Source organism: Panthera pardus, unplaced genomic scaffold (genome assembly GCF_024362965.1).
Source record: "Panthera pardus isolate Hobbes unplaced genomic scaffold, ASM2436296v1 HiC_scaffold_18, whole genome shotgun sequence".
Classification (NCBI taxonomy): domain Eukaryota; kingdom Metazoa; phylum Chordata; class Mammalia; order Carnivora; family Felidae; genus Panthera; species Panthera pardus.
In genome coordinates, this window is record NW_026526743.1 from 14,436,537 (window position 1) to 14,458,683 (window position 22,147).

Here is a 22,147-nt window from a genome sequence, read left to right on the forward strand (position 1 = left end):
TACAGTGAGGAGAGGGCTTTATTGACGCTCACAGGCCAGCTCTGTGTCCCTTCTTCCCATTTACCTGTGGACCCCGTCACTCTCTGGAGCTGGGCCTGTCAATGGGGACCAGGGCGGAGAACGCAGAGTCCCAGCTCCCTGAAACCTGGCACTGGCCAAGCATGGGGACGACCGCTGCGGGTCACATCCCAGGGCAGGGCAGAGCTTATAAGAAGGGCGGTACAGCAGCACATGGGTTGGGGACTCTGCTTCCTGTTAGCGATGTGGCCTGAGGCCAGCTGCCCAACCTCTCCCTGCCTCAGTGTCCTCATTGGCCAAGTGTGGGAGTCCTAATGCTGCTGAGCTCACAGGGCTGTCGCGGGCCTAGTTCCACTGTCTGCGTGAAGCGCTCAGCCAGGGTTTGGCATGCAGTGAGCATTTAATTTGTGGGAGCTGCTGCTGTTGTGGCTGCTGTTGTGGCTTTTCGGCTGCTCTTCTCTAGAGAGAACAATGGGAATAATGAACCCTGTCCACCCCTCAGCCACTTCCGAGTGGATCCAGTTCTTTAAGGAAGCCGGCATTCCTCCGGGGCCTGCTGTCAATTACGCCGTGATGTTTGTGGATAATAGGTAAGGGGGCCCGAGGGGACAGAGCTGAACCTGGAGAGAGGCGGAGAGAGGCGGGGAGAAGTGGGGGGAGCCTGGGGGGGGCGGGGGGAGATGGGAGCTGGCCGGCCCTTCCGTCCTGGCGCACTGGCGGCCTCACCACTCACCCTCCCCTGTAGGATCCAGAAGAGCATGCTGCTGGATCTCAACAAAGAGATCATGAATGAGCTGGGCGTGACTGTGGTGGGCGACATCATCGCCATCCTCAAGCATGCCAAGGTGGTGCACCGCCAGGTGGGTGTCCCACCCCACCCCTCGGTCCCCGGGTTTAGGGCGCGGTGGAGCAGCGGTAGCAGAGCCAGCAGGAGGCTTGGAGGCAAAGACAGGCAGACCTGAGCTCCAAGGCTGGCTGCACCATTTGTTGTGTGACACTGGGCGTGTTGCCTAACCTCTCTGAGCCTTTCTTTCTCCATTTGTAACATTAAAAAAAAAAATGTTTATTTTTGAGAGAGAGAGCACACACAGGGTGAAGGGCAGTGAGAAAGAGGGACAGAGGATTCAAAGCGGGCTCTGTGCTGACAGTGGAGAGCCCAATGTGGGGCTTGAACTTACGAACTGCGAGATCATGACCTGAGCCTAAGTCAGATGCTTAACCGACTGAGCCACCCAGGCGTCCCTCTCTCTCCATTTGTAGAATGCAGATAGGCAGACCTATCTCGCAAAGTTGTTGTATTACGTTAAATAAAGCCCCAGTACAGTGTAAACAGTAGGGCCTCAGTAAAGGCTCTCTATTACCATTACTAGTTCTCATCTTCCCCGTGATAATAACATCATTAGCAGGATTCTTGTCTGTCCCCAGGACAGGAGCTCCCCGCTTAGGACCCAGGTGCTGACTTGGCCAACAACATGGCTGTTCCATTCTCGGCCCCTCCACTTACGGTGACCCTAGACTAGTGATCTTCACTTCCCTGAATCTTCTGAAACAGGCTTCTCCCACACCACTCCTGCTGCGGCCACCTACCAGATAGTATGTGGTACCGAGCTCCACACTGGGAATGAAGAGCTTGTTGAGCTTTGATAGCTGACATTTACCGAGCGCTTACCATAGCCTGCCAGGTGCTGTCTCCATCCTTCATCCATTTTAACTCATTTCCTGCTCACTCCACTTGACGGAGAAGGAAACTGGCTCTAGAGCGGTGCTCTCAGACTCCCCACTTTACCAAATGGTAGCTGCTTCCCCCACCCAGGGACGGGCCTTCACCTGTCCAGCCAGCCAGGCCCCCGCAGTGATGGCTTTCTCACGTCAGGGACCTGAGTTATCACAGAGAAGGTCACTGAGCAACACTTTTTTTTTTTCCTTGAAACTTTTAAATTTGGGAATGATTTTAGATTGACAGAAAAGTTCCGACAGCAGTACAGAAAGTTTCTGTGTCTCCTTCACCCAGCTTCCCTTAATGTTAACATTCGTAGTAGCCACGGTCCATTTGTCAAAACTAAGAAATAAACATCAGGACACTACTATTAACTAAAATACAGACTACTTGGATCTTACCAGTTCTTGTATTAAAGTCCTCTCTCTGTTTCATATACCACATTGAATTTATTTATGTCTCTTTCTGTCTCTTAAGTCCCCGTTGATTTATACCAGTTTCATAGTCTTCCCAGATAATGTTCGATGACCTTGACAGTTTTGAAGAGTACTGGTCAGTTGTTTTGTAGAACGTCTCTCCGTTTGGGTTTGTCTGATGCTTTCTCATGGTTAGGAGTGAAATGTTTTGAACTCTCTTCTGTAGCAGCTCAGACTCTGATCCCCCTATGTTGCTCAGATTTCTCAGATTATCCTTATCCGCGTGGTATCCCAGGCACCTTTTTTTTTTTAAATGTTTATTTACTTTTGAGAGACAGAGACAGAGCACAAATGGGGTGGGGCAGAGAGAGCGAGAGAGAGAGAGAGGGAGAGAGGGAGACAACAGAATCTGAAGCAGGCTCCGGACTCCGGGCTGTCAGCACAGAGCCCGACGTGGGGCTCGAACTCACGAACCATGAGATCATGACCTGAGCCGAAGTCTGAGGCATAACCGACTGTGCCACCCTGGTGTCCCATTATTTTATTTATTTATATTTTTACAGGACATGTGCAAAGCTGCCACTGAGTCCGTGCCCTGCAGCCCCAGCCCCCTCCCAGGCGAGATTCGCCGAGGCACCTCTAGCGGTGAGTTCCACCTACCCAGGGTTCCTTTCCTTCAGTCATGCGCTTCAGCTGTAGAGGGGATACACCTGAAATCTGCAGAGGTGAAACAAAGCCATCTGAGGTTCTCTTAGGAAAAAAATAGTCTGGGTAGTGAGGTGGCAATATGTCCCGTCGATTTTCATTGGTGGTAGTTCTGCTCCATAACGTCACTGTGACCACTGAATTAGTGAATATTGAGTCACTGCTCCTAGAGGAAGTACAAAGTTAGGTTCCTGTAAGCCTCTAGTCACAACATTTTTGTCAGTTGATTAACACAGATCTTACTATTATTTTCTTTTACTGTTTATTTATTTTTGAGAGAGACAGAATGCGAGTGGGGCAGAGAGAGAGGGAGACACAGAAGCAGAAGCAGGCTCCAGGCTCTGAGCTGTCAGCACAGAGCGCGACGCGGGGCTCAAACTCACGAGCCGTGAGATCATGACCTGAGCCGAAGTCGGACGCTCAACTGACTGAGCCACCCAGGCGCCCCGACACAGATCTTATTTTATGTGTATTTCTGTTTAGAGACCTTTTACTTGTAATACATTGTTGATACATTAACATCAAGCTCACAGCCAACAGCACTGTGACTCCTGCCTGGACGAAGCTAATCTAACATGTATTTTCTCCATAAGGCACATCACCTGGGAATATGAGAAAGCACGTTGTCACTATGCTTGGGCGCCATTTTAAACAGCAAAATCACTATCCAAAAGCACAAAAATGTAAAAAGGGGATACAAAATAGACCGTGAGAAGGATACTTGTTTACCGTGAGAGCTGAAGGCAGAGAGTCCCCTTGTTTGACTTCAGTTGGGAGTGTGTGTTGGGTGACTCGAGTGTTTCACTGTTCAGCGCATGGCTGTGAATGGCACCAAAAGCACCACAAATACTGGTTTTGGGGTTAGAAATCAATTATAGTGAATAGGCGAATTTGCAAATATGGAATCCGTGGATGGTGAGAATGGTATTTATACATTTGGTTTTTTAGCAGTGTGGTACCTTTTTTAAGAAAAATAAACTTTAGAAATTTAATATGCATATTAGCTTAACAAGCCCCAAACTGGTTTAAAATACAAGCTTTTATCTCTCGTGATTTTTTTTTTAATGTTTTATTTATTTTTGAGAGAGAGAGAGACAGAGCACGAGTGGGGGAGGAGCAGAGAGAGAGGGAGACACAGAATCCGAAACAGGCTCCAGGCTCCGAGCTGTCGGCACGGAGCCCGACGCGGGGCTTGAACTCACAAACTGTGAGATCATGACCTGAGCCAAAGCTGGACACTCAACCGACTGAGCCGCCCAGGTGCCCCATATCTCTCGTGATTTTATGACATGGCTGGTCACTTCTGCTCTGGGTCAGCTCAGCTGATCTCAGTGGTCACCTGGCAGTTTGGTTGAGGCTGGGTGATCTAGGATGGCCTCACTCACACGTCTGGTGGTTGGCTTGATGTCATCTGGGCCAACAGAGATGACTTGGCCACGTCTCTCATTTTGCAGCAGGCTAGCCCGGGCTTGTCCACGCAGTGCTGATTGCAGGGCTCCCCAGAACAGCATAAGAGGGCAGACCCCAGTGTGCAAGGCACCTCTTAAGCTTCTGCCTGTATAACACTTGCTCTTGCCTCATTGGCCAAAGCCAGTCACGTGGCTAAGCCCAGAATCAGTGTGGGCAGTGCCTACCCAAAGGGATGGACAGAGGGAGGCTGAAAAAATTGGTGTTCTTTCCTGCAGCAGTCTTCCTCAACTTACACACAGGAAAGGGTTCCAATCATAAAGGTACAGCCGAATCACTTTTCACAAGTGCAACACTCGTGTAGCCAGCAGCATCCAAATCCAGAAACTGAAACATGACCAGCATCACTACCCGCCCCTCCTCTCCAGGGTACCCATTACCTTGATGTCTTTTTTTTTTTAAGTTTATTTATTTATTTTGAGAGAGACAGACAGTGTGAGTGGGGGAGGGGCGGAGAGAGAGAATCCCAAGCAGGCTACGCACTACAAGCGCAGAGTCTGACATGGGGCCTGAACCCACGAAACTGTGAGATTGTGAGCTGAGCCAAAACAAGAGCCGGACGCTTAACCCACTGAGCCACCCAGGTGCCCCTTATTGACCCTGATTTCTAACAGCATTGATGATCTAGTTTTTTAGTCTTTTTGCTCGTCTTTCAAATGCACATAAATAAAATCAGATAGTATGTTATTTTTATACCTTTTTGAATGTCTTAGTGTCAAACAAGTTAAAAAAAATTAAAACTAACAAAAATGCTCGTGGAGAAAATAGGCAGTTAGGAATAGAGGAAGCAGGCAAAGAAGGAAAGGGGTGGGGAAGAATGTTCCAGAGAAGCATTCCTGGTACACTCACTTGTATACACTTTATGATATACACCTTTGAATACGCATGTCTGTATCTATGTGTCTGACACCTGACTACAGTTCAAATTCGTTAGGGCGAAGATAGTTGTTTTTCTTGCACCCAAATGGCGCTTACCTGTCGTGACAAAACATCATATGCCTTATCCCTTTTAAGCAAGACATCTCCCTCTGGGTACACTGCAAGAGGCAGGGCCTCTCAGCTGCTTACCTTTCATAGCAGAACGTCCCGATCATCCCAGGACAGATTTTGTGCAGCCACATGGTTTACAGCTGGTCAGAAAGCCACCCCTATCCGGCTTCAGAGCTGTCTGAAGAAATGTCCTGGGGAAATTGTGGAGGGGTGTATACCGATCGTTACCAGGGCAGTGAGCAGGGCTGAAAACTGACCGTTTCTTTCTGGTGAGGGGCAGGGAAGAGGTCTGATTGGGAAGGGCCAATCCCCAGACTTCCGGGTGACAGTAAAGCTCCAGTTCTTGACCTGGGTGGTGGGTATGTGGGAGTTCACTTTTTGTTAAGTGGTCTCTGTGGGTTTGGTGTATTTTTCTGTATGCTATAGTTATAATTTAAAAAATCAACCAAGTAACATATAATTGTGATAACATATTGAGGGTCATTATGGGGAACTTGAGCAGGTTTTGAGAGAGAGCACAGAGCAGAAAAAGAAAAGACTTTTGGGGAGTAGGTAGGGTGGAATACCCAAATCTGAAAGCCCTTGGTGGAGGGTCTGGGGATTACTGGGACGGTGGTACAAGCAGGGACAGCATGGAGACCCCCTCCCTCCCCTGCAGGGCTTCCCCAAGAGCTTTTGAAACCTGTGCCCTAAACCCAGCTGTTCTGAAGACAAGACCCATGTCCTTCCCATGCTGGGGTTGACCCTCTAGAGCATGCTGTAGCTCCCACCTTGCACCCTGAAATCCCTCCTTCTGCTCCACAGAAGACAGGGGCGCCAGAGCCTGCCCTCACCCCCATCCTCCATCCCCAGAAGGGGGTTACCGCTTATCTCCCCTCAGCCCAACTGGAGCCGGACCCACCACTGCTTAGGGACCTGGCTGAGTGACCCCCCTCCTGGAGTCACCATTTCCTCGTCTGTAAAATTGGCTTGCAGTAGATCTGTCTGGTAGGGATGTTGGGATTTTCAGTGATAGTGTTCATCTTTGCCAGTAGATGTTCCGTGAGGACCTCTAAAGCACCAGAAACTGTGATAGGCACTAGGGATACAGAAATAAATGGGCATTGTCTTCTCATGGGGCTTGCATGCTCGTGGGAGATTCCACCAGCAAACAAAAACGTGTAATTTGATGTCAAGCAGCAATTAGGGCTACTTAGAAAAAGAGAGCCTTGCGTAGGGTCAGGGTGGTAGAGGTGATGGAGAGGTCCAGGAAGCTTTTTCTAAGGAGGTGCTGTCTGAGAGGAGACCTGAGTAAAGAGCCAGAGAAGGCCCGTTGGTACTCAGGGAACTGCATGCCAGGCAGAGGGAACAGCATGTGCTTTGAGAAGGTGCACACTTCTGGGGGAAGAAGATCCCCAGACCAGCTGGGCTGAAGTGGAGCTGGGAGAGGAGCTCAGAACAGGGCTGGGTAACTGTTGGGTGAAGAGTGACAGGAACCAGTCTGGTCTAGGCCCTCAGGAAGGACCCCTCAGGCAGTGAGGAGCGGGCTAGCTCCTGTTTAGACTGGCTGATGCCCAAGCATCCCCATCATGGCAGTGCAGCTACAGGGGGACCCCAGCTGCCCCTTCCCCATGTAGTCCCAAGGCTTGTCTTCTGTGTCCTGGCCTCCATTCCAGGGACGATGGGACTCTCGCCTTTCCTCCCCGCAGCTGCCTCTCGAATGATTGCTAACAGTCTGAACCGTGACTCCCCACCCGGCACTCCACCGAGGCGGCCGGACACCAGCACCTCCAAGATCTCAGTCACCGTGTCCAACAAGATGGCAGCGAAGACTGCCAAGGCTGCCGGTGAGGGGGTTTGGGCAGATGGCGGGAGGAGCTGGGGGTGAGTGTGGGTTGGCAGATGGTATTTGGGGATCACGTTCCAGATATCTCATGGTGCTTTGAAGGCCTCAGGGTGTCCAAAGCATTTGGATTTGGTCAAGCCCCTGTACCTCTGTGTGCCTTGCTTTCCAAGTCTATAGAATGGGGACAGTGGGAAGCTGTGGACGTGGTGTACTTAATGGCACAGGGGCACGGCGGTTCTCACTCAGGGGTCTGTTCAGTCTTTTTAAATTTTTTATTTTATTTTATTACGGAAAGAATGCTTAATATGGTGTCACCCTCTTTTTTTTAAATGTTTATTTGTTTGTTTTGAGAGAGAGAGAGAACAAGTGGGAGGAGGCAGAAAGAGAGGGAGAGAAAGAATCTCCAGCAAGCCCTGTGTTCTCAGCACAGAGCCCGATGCAGGCTCGATCTCACAAATTGTCAGATCCTGACCTGGGCCGAAACTGAGTCAGATGCTTAACCCGCTGAGCCACCCGGGCGCCCCTGACGTCACCCCCTTAATTAAGTCTTAAGTGTACAGTACAGCTCTGTGGACTATAGGTGGCTCAGTCTTTTTTCTTTTTGGTAAATATATTCTTTTTTTTTTTTTTTTAATCATTTATTTATTTTTTAAATTTACATCCAAGTTAGCATCTAGTGCAACAATGATTTCGGGAGTAGATTCCTTGATGCCCCTCCCCCAGTTAGCCCCCCCCCCCCCACAACCCCTCCAGTAACCCTCTGTTCTCTCTATATAAGTCTCTTATGTTTTGTCCCCCTCCCTGTTTTTGTATTATTTTTGCTTCCCTTCCCTTGTGTTCATCTGTTTTGTATCTTAAATTCCTCATATGAGTGAAGTCATATGATATTTGTTTTCCTCTAATTTCGCTTAGCATAATACCCTCTAGTCCCATCCATGTAGTTGCAAATGGCAAGATTTCATTCTTTTTGATTGCCGAGTAATACTCCATTATATATATATGGTTACCCCATCTTCTTTGTCCATTCATCCATCGATGGACATTTGGGCTCTTTCCATACTTTGGCTATTGTCGATAGTGCTGCTAGAAACATTGGGGTGCGTGTGCCCCTTTGAAACGACATACCTGTATCCCTTGAGTAAACACCTACTAGTGCAGTTGCTGTGTCATAGGGTAGTTCTATTTTTACTTTTTTGAGGAACCTCCACACTGCTTTCCAGAGTGGCTGCACCAGTTTGCATTTCCACCAGCAGTGCAAAAGAGATCCTCTTTCTCTGCATCCTCGCCAACATCTGTTGTTGCCAGAGTGGTTAATGTTAGTGTCTCAGTCCTTTTTAACAGATGTTCACTGAGGCCTGCACTGGTGCCGGGCCCTGTGCTTGATGCAGGGGTCAGAGGTCAAGAAACTACCATTTCCTCTCAGCAGCCAGAAGGATCCTTTCAAACCTTCAACCTGGCCCTTTCACACTCAGCTAGAACTCTCCAGGGCTTCCCATTGTCCCAGTAACAAAGTCATCTTCCCACGTGGCCTATAGGCCGTGCATAATGTGAGCCCATCTCCTGTGTCTCTCCCTGGCTCCCTTCCCTAGGTCCCTTCTAGGCTCCTTCCTGTCGTGGTATTTCTGCCCCGATGTTCCCTTCTCCCAGCACATTCTTCCTTTACAGACCTTTTATGCTTGGCCTCTGTTCCTCTTCCAGGTCTCAGCTTGAAATCTGGGAATAGGACCCTGGCCTTTGGGCTTCCAAGCCGTCCTTCTGTCTGCCCCACTGTCCTGCCTTTGTCGGACCCACCCCCACAGCAAAGATCTTGGCACAAGTGGAAACTGAGGCCCAGGGAGGGGGCTTTGTTATTCTGATGCCCAGCCCCTTCATGCTCTGTCCACCTCCGTTGCACATGCTCCCTTTTTGCCGTGTGTGTTTAGAAGTGCCTCATCCCCTTCTTTGGACCCTTTACTTCTTGGGGCGGGGGGAGGGGCAGAGAGAGGGGGGTAGAGGATCCCAAGTAGGCTCCGCGCTGTTAGCACAGAGCCTGACGCAAGTCTCGAACTCACGATCCATGAGATCATGACCTGAGCTGAAGTCCAATGCTTAGCCGACTGAGCCACCCAGGTGCCCTTCTGGCCTTTGGATTGATGTCATGAGTAAGAAAGTTTAAATTGATTTCTAAAGTATTGAAAAAGTGATGAGCCTGGGAGTGACTAGCAAATGTGTCGAGGGGATTTTGTTTTTCTAATTGAGATATAATTTACTTAGGCATGATATACAAATTGCTAGTATACGGCTTGATTCATTTTAAAAAAATTATTACACCTGTGAAACCATTGCTTAGCTGGAGCTCTTGAACTTTTCCATCAGCCAGCAGTTTCCCCTTCTGAGGGGATCCTGACTGGGCTGGGAAGTCAGCCTGCTCGGGGCAGGGACAGAGGCAGAGAGAGCCTGGGAGGCCCGCCACAGCGTGGGGATTCTGAGCACCGTCGGCAACCCCGTCGTGCCCAGACCTCTGAATTTCTTAGTGGTTCAGAGTCAGTGGTAATGGGGTGGTTGGAAAGATAGGGGATTGCAGTCATTTGAACGTATGGAGATAAAGGGCACATTCGTGCCCTTCGTTGGGCATCTAGCCCCCACCCCAGGAGAACATTCCACCCCAGAAGGTACTCACCACCCCTCTCCTCCCCAGCAGCCCTGGCCCGCCGCGAAGAGGAGAGCCTGGCCGTTCCCACCAAGCGGCGCCGGGTCACTGCCGAGATGGAGGGGAAATACATCATCAACATGCCCAAAGGCACCACCCCCCGGACCCGTAAGATCCTGGAGCAGCAGCAGGCGGCAAAAGGTACTGTGCTGGCGGGGGCACACGCTTTGGTGTGGAGACTGCCTTTCCCTTTTGCTGCTTTGTGCGGGGTTGGTCATGCCCTATGGGCATTGGCCAAGAAGTGGGCTCTAACGAGATCCAGGGGGCCTTGGACCAAGGGGACAGTGAGGGTGGCCATAGAGGAGGAGAGCACATCACCACCTCCACCCTCGCATCCTGCAGTTAGTGTAGCAGGTGCTTCACCTGGCACCTCTTCCCCAAGGGCAGGGGCTTGGATTCCGTGACTGCCTGACTGTAAAGTGGTGTCCGTGTCTGGCTGAGGGCAGGTGCCCAAAATGGTGGGAACCGTCATCATGAGCCAGAGGAGTCTGGTTGAGGTTCAGTCCGTAGCTGGGGTTTGCATCTGGTAGTGCAGAGATGGTCTTCCTCACAGTGTTCCTTTTAGAATGTTGTACGCATTCCCACGGGGAAAGCATTCATATGGTGCAGAAGAGCATCCGATGTCAACTCATTCTTTCCCTCACTCCCGTGTCCCACGCCGTCATTAACCTTTCCAGACCGGCACCTGTGGACTTGCATGCGTGTATCTATATATAAAAACATAGAGAGGTGTTTGTTTCTATTTCAACACAAATAGCAGCAGCCTGTAGGTATTATTGTAGAATTCTTTTATTGAGATCTTTTCACATGAATACTCGTGGATCTGCTTCATTCTTTTTTTATTTTAAATGTTTACTTTTGAGAGTGAGAAAAAAAGAGTGCAAGTGGGGGAGGGGCAGAGAGAGAGGGAGACACAGAATCCCAAGCAGGCTCCAGGCTCTGAGCTGTTAGCACAGGGCCCAGCATGGGGCTTGAACCCACGAACCGTGAGATCATGACCTGAGCCAAAGTTGGACGCTTAACCGACTGAGCCACCCAGGTGCTCCTCTGCTTTGTTCTTTTTAAAGGTTATTTAAATTTAATATTTGCATCGTATTCGTATATCACGATTTAGTAAACATTCTCCCATTGATGGCTATTTAGGGTGTTATTTAGGGAGAGGGCTTATCCGTTCAGCAGACTCTCAGAGGCCCATGACCCAGAACAAGACTGAAGGGAACAAGTAGGGATTTAGAACTCTTCCCGCACACGTTCACGAACTCGTGCAAAGTTTCCAGGAGCCCAAGGGTCAATTTTAGTGGATCTTTCCCACATTTGGCACTAGCCAGAAACACGTGGGTCAGGTCCGTGTCAGCCAGCGCTCAGACACAGAGTCCGTGCCTGCCTGGGCCGGAGCTGCCTGGGCCTGGGCCGCATCTCCCCTCCCTTGTCTGCACGATGCATGATGCTCGGCCGGGCCCAAGCTCCGCGCGTGGCTCAGTGGGTGCTGGCTGAGGGCTCACTTCCCTCCCAGGTCTCCACAGGACGTCCGTGTTCGACCGCCTCGGCGCCGAGACCAAGGCAGACACGACAACAGGGAATAAAGTGAGTTGGAAACGGGGAAGCCAGTTGGGGTTCTCTGATTCTTGTCTTCCTGCGGGTGTTGATCCCACATCCAGCCCCTCGTACTCCCTGGGCCGCCTCCCCTGTCTTAACAGTCTCCGTTGCATTCTTTGCACCTCAACGTCTCTCCTGATTTCCAGTCCTCGGGGTCTGGCCAACTCCTGGATGCTGCCCTTGGGTCCTCCCACCAGATGTCCCAGACTGGCCTCGGCATCTTCCCCCAGAGTAACTCCCCTCCCGGGCCCCGTCTCAGGGACACCCCAGTGCCCCATTCCGGGCAGGCTCTAGTGATGGCTCCATCTGTCTTCCCTTCTCTGCCACTTTTCCCTGTCTGGATAGGGCGGTGGCCTCCTACCTGGTCTGCAGCTCCTGTGAACCCCCTTCTGGCCCTCCCCCCATAGCAGCAGTGTGTGCCACCCACAGGACAGGCCACCCACCCCCCACCAGATGCTTTCACCGTGGTCAGGATGAACGCCACCCTCCTCGCCTTGGCCTGCAGTCCTGCGGGCCCCAGGGACAGTGTGTGTTAGGAGCACGCAGCCTGAGCCCTGCCCGGCACGAATCCAGCTCCGTCACCACCTGGCTGCATGGCTCTGGCCACGTCACTTAAGCTCCTGGTACCTCAGCTTTCTTATCCGTGTAGTGCACACCTCATGGGGTGCTTGTGAGGATTAAGCGACACACACCGGCACAGTGCTGGGGGTGTCTGGTGCGCAGCAGGCACTCTTTAAGTGTCACCTTTGACTAACTGCTCCGGAGCTCCCCAGCTGCGTTTCCTGCCTCTCCGGCCCTCGCTTGCCAGGGCTTACCCAACCGTTTCCTCGCTTCTTAGAGTCTTATCATGAGCAGGATAATAACACTCAGGATTGTGTGGCTTGAAGATGTAGCCGTGTAAAGAGCTTGGCACAGAGCGAGTGCTCCATCAGTATGATTCCTATTCCTGCCTTGGGGACTTAGCCCTTGCTCTTTTCTCTGCTGATTCATCCTTGAGGGCCTGGCTTAAACATCAGTACCTCGGAGAAAGCATCCCTGAAGTCGAGAGGGGTCGAGGCCTCCCTGTCTCCTGTCCACCTGTGCTCCCATCTCTTCCAGAGAACGCAGCACTGTCGTAATTAGGGAATCGTTGGGTGTCATTTACCACGCCAGGTCTGTCTTCCCCACTGGACTGGGAGCCCCCTGAGGGGAGGGCCAAGGCTGTGCTTAGTCACCACGGTTTCCCCAGCACCACCCAGCACGGGGCCAGGGACAGTCGGGACTCAGGAAATGTCTGTTGAGTGAATGAGCAAATTTTTCTTCTCTCATGTTCTCCTGCAGATCTCTGCAAATGGTCTTCTCTCCGTCTTCTCTCCCCCCCACCCTTCTTTATTAGACCCACCTGCCGTTACTTTCAGATCTCATCTCTGAGGTCTCTTGTCCAGGGAGTCTCTCCTGAACTTCAGCCAAGGTCAGGAGTCTTCTCTGGGCCCCACCAGGTCCCTGAATCTCCCCTGTCGTGGCTCTCACCACTGTGTAGCGTGTCGCTGTTGGGGATTTCTCCCAATGAGGCCAGGCACAGATGGGGCAGCTCTCCGTGCATGCGTGTTGAGTGACTACATGGCTCACTTGTCCCGTCTCTGACCCCTGCAGCCCACAGGAGTCTTCAGCCGCCTGGGGGCCACCCCAGAGATGGACGAGGATCTGGCTTGGGACAGCGACAATGACAGCAGCAGCTCTGTCTTGCAGTATGCCGGGGTCCTGAAGAAGCTGGGCCGAGGCCCGGCCAAGTCCAGTCCCCAGCCAGCACTGACTGTCAAAGCTAAGGCCACAAGTTCGGCCACAACGGCTGCCACCCCAACACTGCGGCGCCTGGCCCTTTCCTCACGCCCTGGACTCGAGAGGAAACCAGAGTCCCTGTCCAAAGGCAGCATCATCCAGAGACTGGGCAAGGCTGCCCTTGTGCCTGAGGCCCAGGACAGCCAGGTCACGAGCACCAAGAGTAAGTCCTCAGCCGAGGTCAAGGTCACCATTAAGAGGACTCTGGTGGGGCCCCGGGGGAACAGCTCCAGCGAGGGCCTGGGTGCCCAGATGGACCATGCGGGCACAGTGAGCGTGTTCAAAAGACTGGGCCGCAGGACCTTCTAGCCTCTGGGTGGGGCGCAGTCCCCTCTCCAGGCTCCTGGCTCCTGGCTCCTGGCTCCGGCAGAGGCTCCAGTGAGGGCGCGCCCAACCCTCTGCCGGCTTCCGGATGACACTGCTTGTCTCCCTCGGCATTGGAGCCGGCCCGAGCTTTCTGGGGACTCACCCCAGTTTTCTGAGTCTGAGATGGCCATTGTGACCTGGCCTTGCCGCTCCGGTCTTTCCTTTCTCTCACGTCCTCTGTTCTCTCCTCTCTGACTGTGGCCTTGGCAGGGCACACTCCTCTACCTCTCCCAGAGCCAAGTGCCCTTTTCCCTCCCCCATTCCCCTTCCTGCCTCTCAGCAGCATCTGCTGCCTCAGCCCCAGCTCCTCAGCCTTCCAGTCCCCCAGAGCAGGTGTCACCTGCAGGGGCCGACTTCCCGACTTCCCGACTTCCCCTCGCCCCTCTGCCCCGTCCCCCTGCTACTTTAACTTCTCGGTCTCTCCCTCTCTTCATGCTGTTCATTTCTCTTCTGTTTTCTGTCCCTGTGGCAAGGCCCGACTGTGCGCTGCGTCCTGCCTGACCCTCCTGCGCCTCCGGCCTCCCAGCGGCCCCGTCGACGGTGGCGTCGAGCCTGTAGAGACTGTTAGCCGCCCTCGCTCCCAGACCCTGGGCTGCAGCAGGGCCCCTCTGTTTTCCGGCCCTGGGCGTCTTTTTCTCTGAAAGCCTGTGGCGGGTGGCGAGCAAGGGTCACCGGGAAGGGAGGCCAGTGCCGAGAGAGAAGAAAACAGCTGTTTTAATATATTTTTGTGGCTTTCAAACTGTTTCCCTCCCCTCCTTCAGGGTGAGTCACAGGGTTGTTTTTCACACAAAGCACAATGTGGGTGGGGGTGCCAGTGAGGGGTTGGGCTCTGTCTCTGAAGGTCAAGGCTCCACGTGGGCCATGTCTTTGCTGCAGGCCCCCAGTGGAAGGGAGTAATGGTCACGGTCCCTGTTCAGTTGGGCTTCCTCTCCCCATCAACCAACTGCGGTGGTCCTGTCTCTGTGTCTGTCCCCCCCACCGTATATTTCACCTGTGCCTGCCATTCTGCCTGTTGGCAGCTTTCCAGATTGCTGGCTTCCTGGTGAGGCAGCTCCTGCCGATTTGATCACACACCCATTCACTGCTGCACAGCCCCCTACCCTGTGCCAGGCCTGTTTGAGGAGCTAGGGATCCGTTGGGAGCAAGGCAGACAAGCTCCTGCCAGCACGGCTGACCTCTCTGGCCAGGGAGATGGCGGTAAAGTGATCATGCTGTCGGAAGAATGGGAGTGAGGAGCAGAGGCGACCCAGGCCTCTTCAGAAGTTGGGGGTAAGAAGGCCTTTTAAGAGGAGGTGAGGCAAGGGCTGAGCCGGGAACGATCAGAAGCGGCTGCGTGAAGTGCAGGAGGAGAGTGTTCGGACCGAAGACAAGGCCAGGGCAGAGGTTGAGCGAGGAGCAGGGAGAGGCCAGGGGGCCGTCAGGTGTCAGGGGAGCCAGGGGCTGAACGAGGGGCCTGCCATGTAGCACAGGTGGGGGCAGGTGGGCGGGGACCAGGTGACTTAGGGCTTTGTGATTCATGGTGAGGAATTGGACATCTTCCCTACTCTCTGAGAAGTTGGGGAGGGTAAAGCCGGCAAGTGATGGTCTGGATTGCCTTTTGTGAAGATGGCTTTGGCCCCTGTGAGGAGGATAAATTGTCGGGAGGCAGCCGTACAGGAGCTGGGGCAAGAAAGGAAGGTGGTGTGGGGTGACGCGTGGGGAGGAGGAAGGTGAGTGGGCTTCGGTGGAGCAGCGGGCAGCGCGGATGGATGGGAAGCTGGGGTGCGGGGAGCAGGGGTCACCTCGACACCGGAGCATCTAGCCAGAGGTGCCGTTTGTGGAAACCAGGAGGCTGGGGGTAGAGGAGCGGGGGTGGGAGGGCACGTGGCCGCTGGGGCTTGAGGGGGCCACCCGGGGAGCTTCGAGGAGTGACACCAGTCTGAAGGGAGCATAGAGACAGGAGAGGGCCCAGATGGGAATTGGGGGCCCTTTTCCCATTTAGAGACCAGGACTGATAGGATTAGCGGGAGTGGTCTGGGGGTTGGGAGGCCTAAGAGCAGGTGAGCGTGAGATTAGACGTCACCCATTTTTTTTTTTTTTTTTATTGTGATAAAATAAACCTAACGTAAACTTGACGATCTTAACCATCTTAAAGTGAGCATCCTGTCCAGTGGCATTAAGTATATTCACACCGTCATATAACCATCATCACCATCGTCCCCACATCTGTGTCGTCTTCCTGAGCTGATTGTCTGTTTGTAGTGTTTCGGTTGTGTCGTGTTGGGGGCTACTGTGTGTTGGGCAGCGAGCCAAGCACAGGGCCTGGGTGTGAAGGGTGGGGCTTCAGTGTGAAGGACACGGTAGGGAGGGCTGAGGCTAGACCTTTTGGGGGGACTGTAGGAGGTCGTACCTCAGAAGGACAGCAGCTGTTGGCAGCGGTGATTCCGGAGGCTGCACCCTCCTGGTGGCGCCACAGGGAGGGGCTCACACGCCGTATGCTTTCCCTGCTGCTCTTCAACTCTTGGGGTTTTTTCCCCAGTCATTTCCTCTGGTTCCACCCCATGGACAATTCTAGCAACTGCCAGGGTTCAGAGGAAAAGTTCCGGTTACTAAATTTAAGAGCACTGGATAATTTCTTGATGTGCAATGATGTAAAAAACACGTGTCGCTCACTTACCCACGAAAGGCTCACCTGCGTGAGGATAGTCACGTCACTGTGGCTCTTTATGGAGGCCCAGAGGGGAGTAAGCTGCCCCGCATCTCACCCAGCTGGCAAGTGGCAGGTCAGGGAGCCGACCAGGAACCCTACCTTGTGCTGATTGTGGGTTTGAAACAAGGACCTTTTGGAAAGGGGAGGGTGGGGTCCTAGGATAGTAGTTTTGGATTTTCTCGAGTTATTTACATGCACATGTCCCCCCCCACCCAATCGACTTGTTGTGAAAAGCATTTGCAGCTTTGGGATGCTGTGGCCCATGAGAGTCATGCCCCCTCCTGCCACCGTGTGCTGGGTGGGCCAGACCAGACACCTCCTATGCCTCCTAGCTGCTCCAGAGACACAGTGTGTGTCCCCACTGTTTGACTTGGTGATTCCCCCAAACCAACCCCAGCATCTGGGACCCACAGAAGTGTGTTATTTTTCCTCTGGTTCTATTAAGTATTTTTTTTTTTAATGTTTATTTATTTTTGAGAGAGAGAGAGACAGAGCATGAATGGTGGGGGAGGGGTAGAGAGAGAGGGAGACCCAGAATCCGAAGCAGGCTCCAGGCTCTGAGCTTCAGCACAGAGCCCAACGTGGGGCCTGAACCCACAAGCTGTGAGATCACGACCTGAGCTGAAGTCGGAAGCCCAGCTGACTGAGCCACCCAGGTGCCCCTCTATTAAGTTTTTTTTTGAGCAGAATACTTTCATATGGTTCAAGATTCCAAAGGCTTTATGGTGAAAAGTTTACACACACACACTCATATATATATATACAGGCAGAGGAACATACAGTACACATATACAGGCACACACGCATATTTATGGCCTAATTCACTTCACCAACCCTTTTTGAAAGGGAATTCGGGTTGCTTCCGGTCTCTTACTAGTGTAAGCTGTGCTGCAGTGGGTAAGTTTGTCCCATGTGAAGTCAGGTCAGGGGTGAATATGAAGAATTCCAGTTATATCAATACTTCAGTGCGACTACTGATAATTGGGTCAGTAGGAAATCTGAACCAGGCTCCCCACCCCCTGCCCCAAGATTATTGGCATTCCTCACACGACTTATTCGAACACTCATCACCCCATTCCAGAAAGGAATGGAGAGCCGTTGGACTCTTCTGGTTGGAGACCACTGGAGGAAGCAGGTCAGGGAATGCTGAGAACTAGCACCAACCACACCTCTGTGCCAGGAAATACTAAATAAGGGCTTTGGTAAGTTGACAGACTTCCCAAATCCTTAGGGAAAGGGCAGCAGCATGGAGGTCAGGGACCTCCTATTCTCCTCCCATAAACAGATGTCATAGGGAGGGACAGGGAACCTAGGGCTCATGCTAAATGATAGAGCCAGATCTGAGCCATTCCCGGTGAAGGATTCTGTTTGGCTGGTGGTCTTGGGATGAGGTGACCTCCTTAGCTCACACCAGTAGACGGAAGAGGCGGGATGGGAACTTATAGCACCTGTGGGGGCCAGCCAGCGTCCAGGCAGCCCCACCGCCCCTTCCTCCAGAGTCGGAGCCTGGTGCCACCCAGATGGGCCAGGTATCAGGCTGCGGCGGCCTTGTTCCCTCCTTTCCCTCCTTTGGGGATCTGAGCTGACTTAGACTGGTGAACGTGACTTCTATATACCTCTGTCTTTGAAGGCCTGATGTTTACCTACACAAAACTTCACCTGCTTTGCGAACTCCAGGCCTCTGCAAACTTCATCAAACAGGCGAAGCCTGACCCAGCTGGCAAGTGGGAGGACTAGGTCTGCTGTCAGGAAGCTGGCCAGGAGCCTTGCCTTTTTAAGTTGTTTTTTTTTTTAAGACTTTATTTTTTAGAACAGACTTTATTATTTATTTGTTTTTTTAATTAAAAACATTTTTTTAGTTTATTTATTTATTTTGAGAGAGAGAGAGAGGGAGGGAGCATGCACAAGCAGGGGAGGAGCAGAGAAAGAGGGAGGGAGAGAATCCCATGCAGGCTCCATGTTGTGAGTGCAGAGCCCGAAGTGCACTCAATCCCGTGAACTGTGAGATCACGACCTGAGCTGACATCAAGAGTTGGATGCTCAACCGACTGCCACCCAGGCGCCCCAACAGACTTTATTTTTTAGAACACTTTAGATTTGCAGAAAAATTGAGAAGTGCACTTCTGCCGGCAGACTTCCTGCATACCCCTCCTCCAATTTCCCCTATTATTAACATCTTACATTAGCATGATTTCATGTGTTACAGTGAGTGAACCAATATTGACACATAGGTATTAAATAAAGTCCATAGTTCTTCACATTTCCTTAGCTTTTTCCTTAGTTTTAATATCTTTTTCTGTTCCAGGATAGCATATTACGTTTATGTTGTCGAACACTTGCGTTGACAAATAGGGAATTGTCGTGCTTCCTCAGGCCCCTTCTGGTTGTGGCAGTTTTTGATGACCTTGACAGTTTTGAAGAATAGTGGGCAGGTCTATTAGAGATTGTCCCTCAGTTGGGATTTGTCTTTCTCCTTATTAGACCAGGGTTATGTGTTTTTCAGAGGAAGAGCTCCGAGGTAGAGTGCCATTTTATCACATCGTCCGTAGGGTGCATGCTGGCCATGTGATTTACCACGGTCTATGTTAACCTTGGTCACCTGGCTTCATTACCTACTATTTGCTGGATTTCTGCACTGTCAGTTTGCTCTCTCCCTTTCTATATTGAACTCTTTGAAGGGAAGTCACTCTGCACAGCCCACACCTAAGGAGTACAGGGCTTAGGCTTCACTGCCTTGAGGGCAAAGTGCTGACACAAATTAGAAATAAACCTGGGAGGACGCCTGGGTGGCTCGGTCTGTCGAGCGTCCAACTTCGGCTCAGGTCATGATCTCACAGTTCGTGAGTTCAAGCCCCACATCGGGCTCTGAGCTGTCAGCACAGAGTCTGCTTCATATCCTCTGTCCCCCTCTCTCTCTGCCCCTGCCCTGCTTGCGCTCTCTCTCTAAAAAAAAAAAAAAAAAAAAAAGCTGGGAATTCTTCTGCAAGGAAGATGTGTCTCTTTTTTCTATTAACTTATTCAATCATTTATTTTCATCAGTCTGGACTCCTGGGTATATTTATTTTATACTTTGGGTTATATAATCCAATACTACTTGAATTATTTTGTGTTCACATTATTCTAGCTTTGGCATTTGGGGACTCTTTCACTTGGCTCCTGTGTCCTTTGACATACTTCCACTATTGGTCCTAGAGTCCGCCATTTCTCCAAGGAGCCCCAGAATATTTTACCTAGAATGGTAACTGGGAATTGAAACCAAGGCCTAGGCTCGAGATGTGCTCCTTGCCACTGGGGGAGCACCTCCTTTTTAGAAAATGTAATTTTAATATGAAATGCCAATATATAAAGCATGTTTAAAATAGGAAAATGATAAATATTTATTTGGGATCCATTCATGCAAACAGTAACAAATTCAAAGGCACCAAAAGATACGTACCAGAAGACTGTTTTGTGCCCAGTAGATTGGCAAAAAACTTAAAGTCTCCAGCGTTGGGGAAGATTTGGAGTATTGGGAATATGGTACGCTGCTTTTGGGATGTAAGTTGGGATCAACCATTTTGGAAAATAATTCGGTAGGTTGTAATATAAATGAAGATGTTATACTCCCCAACCCAGCAATTACCATTCTGGAGACACTTACACATACAGAGACATGAATAAGAATGTTCATGAGATCACTGTAATCGCATTCACTTGGAAGCAACCCAAATATCCATTAACTGGAGAATGGACAGATTGTGGCAGAGTTGTTTCAGTTATCTAACGCACAATGAATCGCCTCAAAACTTACCGGCTCAAATCAATAATTATGATCTCGTATGGTTCTGGGGGTTGACTGGACTCAGACCGTGTCACTTGGGGGCTCTCATGGTTGCAGTCAGATGTTGGTTGGGGCTAGTGTCCTCCTGAAAGCTTCGTCGGTTGTTTGGTGGTTAACCAGTATTGGCACTCAGCTCAGACCTCAGGTTGGGCTATCAGCCAGAATGCCTGCATACGGCTTCGCCGCGTGGCCTGGGCTTCCTTACAACATGGTGGCTGGGTTCCAACGGCGTGCTGCTGAAGAGAGCCAGCAAAAACCGTATTGCCCACATTGGTTCACTTCCGCCCAGATTCAAGGGGAGGGACCATAGACCCTACCTCTCAATGACAGGAATGTCACTGTCTCCTAGTAAGAAGAGCGTGGGGGATGAGCGATTGTTTTGTGGCCATCTGGGCAAATCATACATCAATATAGGATGTACGGTCTGATGTATTGGGTGTGGAATATTATATATCAATGGAAATGAACGAACGTCGCACATATCAATAAGAATAAAGCAAAACGCTGACTGAAAAAAATTGCAGAAGAATATGTGTAGTTCTGCAATATGCAAAATATTTACTACTTAAATATCTACTCACTTAACAATTCAATCAGTTTGCTCTTTAAAATGTAGCAAATGTATGAAATGCATAGGATGGACGCACTCCAGATGTGGGAGCATGGTTCCCTCCAGGGGTAGGATGGGATGTGATTGGACCTCACATATGCAACAGCCTAGGAACGGTTGGGGTGCCTGGCTGGCTCAGTTGGGGGAGCATGCGACTCTTGATCTCGGGGTCGTGAGTTCAAGCCCCAAGTTGGGGTATAGAAATTACTTAAAAATAAAATCTTAAAAAACGAAAACAGTATAGGAATGGTTTTTAAAGCTGGGTGGTGGGCACACAGGTGTTTGTTGTGTTATTCTTTATATGTTTTTGGTATCTCTTAAGAATTAAAAAACAACAATTCTCTCTCCTACTCTGGGTCATCAGTTCCACTCTCCAGAGGCAGTGGGTGTTACTGGGGTTATGTGTCCTTCCAGAAGTATTTCATTTGCAAACATAACTCTGTTTTCCCACTCAGATGGTCGCATATATGGCAGTTTTGCGCTTTGCTCTTTTCACTAATATATCCTGGAGATCATTTCATATCAATACATGACAAGCTTCTTTAAACACACACACACACACACACACACACACACACACTGGGGTGCCTGGGTGGCTCAGTTGGTTGAGCGTCCAACTCGATTTCGGCCTCGGTCTTGATCTTTGGGTTGTGGGATTGAGCCCCGTGTCGGACTCTGTGCTGAGTGTGGAACCTGCTCAGAATTGTCGCTCTCTCTGTCTCCTCTGCCCCTCCCCCCCCCCCGCTCTCTCTCTCTCTCACATTAAAATACACACACATACTTTATTGAGATATAACGCACATCCATTCACTCATTTAAAGCACACAATTAGCGGCGCCTAGGTGGCTCAGTCGGTTGGGCGTCTGACTTTGGCCTAGGTCATGATCTCACGGTTCGTGGGTTTGAGCCCCACGTCGGGCTCTGTGCTGACAGCTCAGAGCCCGGAGCCTGCTTTGAATTCTGTGTCTCCCTCTCTCTCTGCCCCTTCTCTACTCATGCTATGTCTCTATCTCTCAAAAAAAAATAAACAAACATTGGAAAAAAATAAAGCGCACAGTTCGATGGCTTTTAGTTACTCACAGAGTTGTGCATCCATCACTAGAATTCCAGGATGTTTTCATTACTCCGGAGAGAAAGCCCACACCCCTTAACCATGATTCTCCAAGTCCTCCCACACTCTGCCCCCCGGCTCCAGGCCCGTGGCCACCACTAATCTGTCTGTAGATTTACCTTTACTAAACATTTCATGTAAACAGAACCATACAGTACGCGGCCGCCCCGTCTGGCTTCTTTCACTTAGCCTGTTTCTGACATTCATCCATGTTACACCATAGATCTTCCATTGTACTCCATTTTGAAACAACTGATGAGTGATGTTGCAGTGTATGAGTTCCCACATCTCGTTTACCAAGATGACAGAC

The 22,147-nt window shown here is 51.0% G+C and overlaps 1 protein-coding gene and 1 long non-coding RNA gene across 7 annotated transcripts in view; one reads left to right on the forward strand and one right to left on the reverse strand.

Annotated features, from left to right (window-relative positions):
- CUNH19orf47 (chromosome unknown C19orf47 homolog) overlaps positions 1-22,147 on the forward strand; it is a 35,994-nt gene that overhangs the window by 7,756 nt on the left and 6,091 nt on the right. For 2 of the 6 annotated variants that reach the window (XM_019432004.2, XM_019432003.2), the window contains 7 exons: positions 521-608; positions 764-878; positions 2,715-2,796; positions 7,002-7,139; positions 9,816-9,968; positions 11,341-11,411; positions 13,056-13,586. In XM_019432004.2, the coding sequence (XP_019287549.1) occupies positions 521-608; positions 764-878; positions 2,715-2,796; positions 7,002-7,139; positions 9,816-9,968; positions 11,341-11,411; positions 13,056-13,550 (1,142 nt within the window). In that variant the 3' untranslated portion in view covers positions 13,551-13,586. Of the gene's footprint in view, positions 1-520; positions 609-763; positions 879-2,714; positions 2,797-7,001; positions 7,140-9,815; positions 9,969-11,340; positions 11,412-13,055; positions 13,587-14,080; positions 14,347-22,147 lie in introns of those variants that run through there. The other 4 variants (XM_019432001.2, XM_019432000.2, XM_019431999.2 and 1 more) reach the window with 4 other exon arrangements.
- LOC128778027 (uncharacterized) lies at positions 2,678-5,654 on the reverse strand. The gene is made up of 2 exons (XR_008423344.1): positions 5,392-5,654; positions 2,678-3,022 (listed from the first exon to the last, which is right to left on the reverse strand). It is a non-coding gene; the product is annotated as an uncharacterized LOC128778027 (long non-coding RNA).